At 39.3% G+C, this 8,494-nt stretch overlaps 1 protein-coding gene across 1 annotated transcript; it reads left to right on the top strand.

Annotated features, from left to right (window-relative positions):
- Positions 1–2,879: 2,879 nt before the first annotated feature.
- On the top strand, positions 2,880–8,330 carry pnx (posterior neuron-specific homeobox). Its single transcript, XM_026943924.3, is given in 3 exon segments — positions 2,880–3,221; positions 3,223–3,443; positions 5,808–8,330. Coding segments are annotated over 3 exon segments (732 nt in total). The 5' UTR covers positions 2,880–3,186; the 3' UTR covers positions 6,284–8,330.
- The last annotated feature ends 164 nt before the right edge of the window (positions 8,331–8,494 follow it).

Consider the following 8,494-nt stretch of genomic DNA (forward strand, 5'->3'; position numbering starts at 1 on the left):
TGAAAATAGCAATCATATGCTTTCGAAATGGAGATGTTTTGCTCTTTTTACAGCTTAGTTGAGCAAGATTTTGATTTACCAACGTCCCCATTCATAATGGCGCCACTGTTCACTAATGATTAAACCACAGACTAAATTCATGGAGTGATACAAAAATGTAAGGTTGCAAAATTCCACATAGGAAAAAATCATTATATGATAACTGTGCCTCATATTTTTGATCAATTCTTTCCAAAAGCATTCTTTAATGGTTCATTAGATACTTAGGGGTTCTTATCATCCTGAAAGGGTTCCACTTGGAACCATATGTGATAGGAAAACAGTACTGTCAAAGCTTTATCCTTTTATACTTTTATATAATATTATACATTAATATGTTTTTACAAATGACTTGACATGATATTAGATGTCATAACACCTTCATTCCTGCATTCAGATTCCTATTTTTTACTGGTGCTGCTCATTGTTCACACCAAAACAGTAGTTAAATTATTTGTTTAGAGAAACTTTTAGAAATTAACATTTTCAAAAGATCTGATGGTACTTCTAACTTCATGCGTATTTTTATTTTCCCCCCCAAGCCCACTTCTTTTGGTTGTTTTCTGTAGAAATCTAAAATAACCCACACGAACTTTCGCATATCAGATGAGCAGACTGAATCATATAAGTTTCCCATGAATAGTTCAGACCCACCACATTCTTTTACTCTCACACTTACTAGGCACATGATAATGGCACATTGAGCTCAAAAGGAGCCCACATGATAAGGTTAATAAGGTTAATCAATTTCTGTGGTTTAACTCTACAAGCCCACGTCTCCTGTGGAGAATGCAGTTAGGCTTTAAAACCGAGGATCTTCAGGCACACTCCTCCTGGCTGGCCCCTTGCTGACAAAACTCCTAACCCTCATCTCGCTAGACAAAGAGGGAGGTCAGCGAGGGTCAGCAGAACTCGTGACATCTGCTAATTGTCCTGGTGGGCCGGCTAAGCCTCACTCCCCGAATACCAGTGCTTTAGTTGGTGTTGACACCTGGGAGGACTCTGGCATCTGCCACGCAAGACCACCTCTGGAGGAGTTAGGGATTATTTACAACACTAGATTGATCTGAACACTCCCTCCAAGGTTGATCCAGTCATTCGTCTGTTGGACGGAGAGACACAAGCTGATTTTCAATGATCAGACAAATTTGGCTCGGTTCTAATAATACAGGATGAATTATTATTATTATTATTAGTAGTAGTAGTAGTAGTAGTAGTAGCAGTGGTGGTGGTAGTAGTAGTAGTAGTAGCAGTGGTAGTAGTAGTAGTAGTAGTAGTAGTAGCAGTTGTGGTAGTAGTAGTAGTAGCAGTGGTAGTAGTAGTAGTGGTGGTAGTAGTAGTAGTAGTAGTAGCAGTGGTGATAGTAGTAGTAGTAGTAGTAGCAGTGGTGATAGTAGTAGTAGTAGTAGCAGTGGTAGTAGTAGTAGTAGTAGTAGCAGTGGTGATAGTAGTAGTAGTAGTAGTAGCAGTGGTGGTGGTAGTAGTAGTAGTAGTAGTAGTGGTGGTATTAGTAGTAGTAGTGGTGGTGGTGGTATTGGTGGTAGTAGTAGTAGCAGTGGTGATAGTAGTAGTAGTAGTAGTAGTAGTAGCAGTGGTGATAGTAGTAGTAGTAGTAGTAGTAGTAGCAGTGGTGGTGGTAGTAGTAGTAGTAGTAGTAGTAGTAGTAGCAGTTGTGGTAGTAGTAGTAGTAGTAGTAGCAGTGGTAGTAGTAGTAGTGGTGGTAGTAGCAGTGGTGATAGTAGTAGTAGTAGTAGTAGCAGTGGTGATAGTAGTAGTAGTAGCAGTGGTAGTAGTAGTAGTAGTAGTAGCAGTTGTGGTAGTAGTAGTAGTAGTAGCAGTGGTAGTAGTAGTAGTGGTGGTAGTAGAAGTAGTAGTAGCAGTGGTGATAGTAGTAGTAGTAGTAGTAGTAGCAGTGGTAGTAGTAGTAGTGGTGGTAGTAGTAGTAGTAGTAGCAGTGGTAGTAGTAGTAGTGGTGGTAGTAGTAGTAGTAGTAGCAGTGGTAGTAGTAGTAGTGGTAGTAGTAGTAGTAGTAGTAGCAGTGGTGATAGTAGTAGTAGTAGTAGTAGTAGCAGTGGTGGTAGTAGTAGTAGTAGTAGTAGCAGTGGTAGTAGTAGTAGTAGTAGTAGCAGTGGTAGTAGTAGTAGTAGTAGTAGCAGTGGTAGTAGTAGTAGTGGTGGTAGTAGTAGTAGTAGCAGTGGTAGTAGTAGTAGTAGTAGTAGCAGTGGTAGTAGTAGTAGTGGTGGTAGTAGTAGTAGTAGCAGTGGTGATAGTAGTAGTAGTAGTAGTAGCAGTGGTGGTAGTAGTAGTAGTAGTAGCAGTGGTGGTGGTAGTAGTAGTAGTAGCAGTGGTAGTAGTACTAGTAGTAGTAGTAGTAGTAGTAGTAGCAGTGGTATTAGTAGTATAGTAGTAGTAGTATTTATACATTTATTTTTTGAAAGCTCTGCTTTGATAGCCAATAAGTGACACCAATAAGACCAGGGAGATTTTCTCACTTGCTCATCAGGGATCTAGATCTACATCTGGATTTCTCTAAAGCTGCTTTGTGACAGTGTTTTTATACAACTGAAATTGAACTTTCTCTTTTTAAAACAAATTCCTTAATTCCTTATCATAACACATTAAAGCTGTTTCTAAAAATATTAAAATATGTTTTATAATTGATAACTACCACAAAAAAACTCAGCATTTTCTGTCTTGTGGTATTTAACATCTTTTGGCTGCTCCAAAAAACTGAACACACTACAAGACCTACTCACTTGTTGACAGGTTCTAGCCTGTTATGGTCAGAGTCGATTAATTACCATGACAACCAGCGCTCGCGCGCCCTACTGTCGTAAAATCAGTCACTTGCAAATAACGACAAGGGTCGTAACAAAAAAACTACACGCTCTTTAAGAAAAGGGGCACATTTTAACCAGATGCGGGGTAATAAACGGCTGGGGCAGTGTTACCCTGCTGAGAAGTGAGCATTTGCATGTTAAAGTATGAGAGATGTGTGTGTTGAGAGGGGGGAGGGCTGTTTATAATAATGACAAGAGGGTTTATGCATTCGGGAAGCAGGGGTTTGGGTTTGGGATTTGTCCAAGTCTAGTCTTTTAAAATGTTAATTTTATACACGCGCGAGACTCGTGTGTTCCGCCAGTATAAATGCGCGAGGATTGGTCAACTTGAAAAGGGCGAGGACAAGCACGGCTTCTCTGTCACTCCTCACTTCAGCCTTGAGGTCTGACATTTCCCGAGTTAGTGACTGCAAGTGTCCGTGAATATGCAGCAAGAAACCAGAAAACCTCAGCGGATTTCTTCTTTTTCCATCGCCGACATCCTGGATCCCTCAAAGTTCACAGGAAGGCAACGGGATGCGCAAAGCGACAAACTTTCCGACTACAGGAACAAGAGAAGCTGCGGTGAGTTACGGGTTTTTATAGTTTGTTTTAGTTTCAGTGCAACCTCACGTCTTTAATAAGTGTTTTGTAAATAAAATGGTAGGGGCTACAGTGGTCCAGTGGTTAGCACGCTCGCCTCGCACTCACAAGGTTGCTGGTTCGAATCCAACCTCCGCCCTGTACGCATGGAGCTTTCATGTTTTCCCAGGGTTTTCTCTGGGTACCCTGGTTTCCTCCCCCACTCCAAAGATACGCATTGTAGGCTGATATTTCCAAATTGTCCATAGTGTGTCTGAGATTGTGCCCTGCAATGGATTGGCACCCCATCCAATGGATGCCCTGGTTACCCCACAACCTAGGCTCCAGGTTACCCCACAACCCTGTGTAGAATAAGTGCTACACATAATGGATGGATGGATTTTAATATAGCATCCACAAGAGGGCACATTTGAACCCAAAACCACAAACTTTTTAAGGGCTTATCAGTTTTGAATTTTTTTTTTTTAAATAGGGTATAAAAATCCAATCAAATCACACACCTCCATATAGTCAGAGCACAGATTTGTTTTTATGGCTCTAATATACTAACAAATATGTACCATTTATCTGGCATATTTATTTACAGAACTTCATATACTGAACTTTTTAACCACAAAACCGTCAAATGATAAATTACTTCAAGTTATTATAATTAAATATTGTAATAAATAAACCCTTTCAAATCCCAATGATCAATTAAGACTTACAACGCTAATAACTAACTGTACATCTTTTGTATCTTTGACCTGGAAAGGTGAATATAGTGTATCTTAATCATTTAACATAATTTGAACTTAACTTTTTGAGTAAAGCTTGTTAGTTAAGGTACACCCCATGCACCTTGCCAGATAAAAAAAAAAAATACAAAAATCATAGCCAACCAAAGGTACAAAACAGCAAGGAAAATGACAGTTTGGTGCCATTATTTCTGAGCGTGGATGTCTATGGTTCTCATACGGGTCTGGGGTATCCCCAGGAGTTTGTGATGTACAGCCAGAGGAGCTCTGATGAATCTGTACTTTTCCATGTTGGTGGAAAAGAGCCCATGGTCTGTACTTTTATTGTGTATCGTTTACCTGAAAAACTGAATATAGCATACCTTTCAAAATAATTTGACACTGATGTTCCTTAAATGTACACTACATTCACCTTTTTAGGTAAAAGATGCACAAAAAAAGGTCCAAAACATGTACCTTCGATGGTACCACCACGGCAACAAAGAAAAGTACAGTTTCATTTTTTGAGAGTGGTAAAGGTTTACGGGGATTTAAATCCAATCATTGCTGCATGCAGTTGGTTGATAAATTTTGTGAAAAGTCGTATTTTAGAATAACCTACTAGAACTGGCTATTATATCTTCCGTCATTTCCTTTTCTGTTTTTAATTCTTACACACAGAAGACAAATGGGCGACTCTGGGAGACTCTTCTATCACAGAAGGCGCAGCTTCATTTTCCTAGTGGCTGTTTGTGACTGACAAAGCTAAACATGTGAGAATGCAAAACACTGTCAGCTGGGCACTACTGCAAACTGTAGGTTTAGTCTGGAGTAAAAAAAAAAAAAAAAAAGGAAATACCAATACCCATGCTGCAGCCTAGTAGCTAGTTTGTTAGCCATATCTATCATGGCAACATTCATGTCAGTGTTTAGGATTGATGCCTGTATTTACTAATGAGATTGTCTAAAACTGCTCATTTTTAAGATTGATGTACTCTCAAGGACTTGAGAGGACTTGATGCACGAGATATTTTTACTTTGCAAATCGCAGGATTTAGGGCACCATTACGGACAAAGGGTCACTTCTGATCACATGCTAGCCTGTGCCCATGATGACAACCTCAAGAGAAATGATAAAATAGCTTCTTTGCCCATACATCATTGATTCAAAATAGAATAAATCCTTTATAGCCTGTCTGGGTTCTGTTTATATGGTCCAGTTTTTGTATTCTTACTGATAGCCGCGTTTCTCACTTGTACACAAACCCTCACAAGGGTAAAATAATTGTTGTTTAATAAGTATGTAATACTGTGTTAATCTATGAAACTCTAAAACAGTAGAAATATAGAATGTAAATAGGACAACAGGTATATTTTCACTGCTAAGGTTGATGGTTTTATGTTAATGAACTTCCTAAAGTTAAACATTAGAGTTAACAGCACTTGCCATGATGCCGAGTTCATTGAATTGAATTATAATTGTGAATAATTAGGAAGGAAAGTTGAAACGAAGCCTATATCACTGAAATGGAGAAATAGCGGTGTATTTTTTGAATTGAATTGAAAGGTAGGAATTTCTAAAAGATTATTACAAACAGTTTATTTTCATATCATGTTTTCTCCATTTCAGACGAATTATCAGGTGATGAAAGTGCTGAGGGGTCAGATGAAGTTTCACCAGCTTCAGAAGCGAAGGAGAGCCCTCATATCAGAGGTAAAGCTAAAATCAAGGGGCGGCGTATGCGCACGGCGTTCACTCTGGAGCAGCTGCACGTGCTCGAGCGCAGCTTCCAGAGCAGCCACTATCTGTAGAGCAGCTTCCAGAGCAGCCACTATCTGTCCGTGTTTGAGCGCCACGTCATCGCCAAGGCTCTGGAGCTGTCCGAGACACAGGTTAAGATCTGGTTTCAGAACAGACGCACCAAGTGGAAGAAGGAGCAAGAGGGACGAGAGCTGGAGGAGCTATACCAGTGCACCACAATAGCACCGGTGGTTGTACCGACCACGCTGCCACTCGGTACCACCTCCTGCAACAGGTCGAGTCCGCTGCATTTCTACTCGGCACGGAACCTTCTGACCACTTATCCCACACTTGCACTGCTCTGAGGCCAGATTCGACTCACAAACGACTCGGTTCCTTTTCATCGACTCTTTGAATTGATTTTTTTTTTATTATTTTTAAAAAAGACTGAAGTGAAACGATTCAAATCGGACATTTTGGCAATTTATTTGCTCCTTTTCATTTTATTCTGATTATGTATTTCATTGTTCGCCATGTTCTAGGCTAACACGCAAAAAAAACATGGGTTTACATGGTGTGTATTATTAGCAGTTAGCATTCAAACTAGGCCTTAGGTCTTAGTTAGCATTCAAACTAGGTCTAAGACAAGCGTAGTCTTAGCTAGGCTAGCTAATATTACACAAACAGGAGTTTCAGCTTAGGAAAATAGCTAGTTCAGAATAACAGCAGAATACTGTAGTAGTCAAAGTAGATGCAATATAGTGAATGTGGGACACTTTTTGGTAAATGTTCCTGGAGACTATAGACCAGTAAAACTATAGCAGTTCATTTTAGGCCTCATTGAAATAAAACAGCCCCATAACCCCTCAAATATATGATAACATGGCCATATTCTTCACAAAAGCATTTTGTTCAGGTAATGTGGGACACCTGGGTTGATAAAATAGGACAATCTATTTTGCTGTGAATATAAAATATTTAATGTCAGACCTATCAAATGTTCAACTAAACCAAGTGTTATGGCAATAATTCAACTACAAATATGGCTGTTTAACCAGAACTTCCAAGAGAACTTGTGATGACCTACATAATTGAATTTTACCCGAAGTTTGATGATGATCTGTGTTGTAAATTGAACATTTGCATAGTTCAATTTCCTTAGAAACAAATCAGTAAATAAGTCGTAACGCCATGGGTAGTTTACTGAACGGGGAAAACAAATTGACTAGCCTGAGCAAGCAAGGTTGCTTAAGGTCACCTTTCTTTACAGAAAGTTCATAATGTAATCCATGTATTTAAATGTAAAGTAATTTTAAGTTTAATTTAAGTAAATTGTATGAGTTTAATTTGCATATTTATGTCACTTTTTAATTAATGTTTAAATATTTTGCAAGGGAGTTTATACATTTTATTTCTTTGTTTAAAAAAAAAATTTAAATGTATATTTTTGCATTCAGATGTTTATTTCTCATTTGCCATCCAAGCTACTTTTAAATGACATGATTAACATCACTGCATGTGTTTTTTAGCGTATATATCCAGTGAATAAAATTTAATAAAATAATAAAAACACTTTAGCCTATGCACCTATTTAGTTCTGATATTAATAACAGAACCATTTGTGAGACTAGACAGACAGAGACAGAGACATGCACATATGGAGAGCAGATCATCAAGACAGACAGGATATCAAATAGTTGAGCCATTCCAGCACACAAAATTTAAAAAAAAATGTTTGAAATGATTCCAGGTGAAAACAGAGGGACCACATCTGTCTGCAATCTACCATATGGTTTGTATTAACTTTGGATGTCTTGTCAGCAACACTGATAACTTAGATATGTTTTCATGGTTGTGCAAAGAGTCAATAAGTGGTTTGTATAATGCACTATATGGCCAGAAGTTTGTGGACACCTGACCATCACACCCATATGTGCTTGTTGAAAGTCACATTCCAGATTTAGTCCCCCTTTGCTGTTATATTAAGCTCCGCTCTTCTGGGAAGGCTTTCCACTAGATTTTGGAGTGTGGCTGTGTGCTCATTCAGCCTCAGGAGCATTAGTGAGGTCAGGGACTGATGTCGGGTGTGGAGGCCTGGGGTGCAGTTAGCATTCCAGTTCATCCAAACGGTGTTCATTGGGGTTGAGGTCAGGGAACTGTGCAGAACACTCAAGTTCTCCCACTCCAACCTTCTCAAACCATGTCTTCATGGAGCTCGCTTGGGGCATTGTCATGCTGGAACAGGTTTGGGCCTCTTTAGTTCCAGTGAAGGGAAACTGTAATGCTACAGCATACAAAGACATTCTATACAATTGTGTGCTTCCAGGGATGGTCAGGTGTCCACAAATATTTGTCCATATAGTGTAGGTTAGCTAAGACGTGTGTCTGAACTCAGTTACTACCCACTAAATATGGAGTCACAGCATTTCCTGTGTATAGTGCAGATCAGTGGGCTTCTGCGCATTTGGCTCCAGTCTATCATATACCAGTAAGATGGAATACTTTCACCAACTAAACTGAAAGCAGCAGAGAAGAACAGGAATGGTGTTATCTCAGCCGACAGGATTACTGGCTCC

This window comes from Pangasianodon hypophthalmus, chromosome 17 (genome assembly GCF_027358585.1).
Source record: "Pangasianodon hypophthalmus isolate fPanHyp1 chromosome 17, fPanHyp1.pri, whole genome shotgun sequence".
NCBI classification, from domain to species: Eukaryota; Metazoa; Chordata; class Actinopteri; order Siluriformes; family Pangasiidae; genus Pangasianodon; species Pangasianodon hypophthalmus.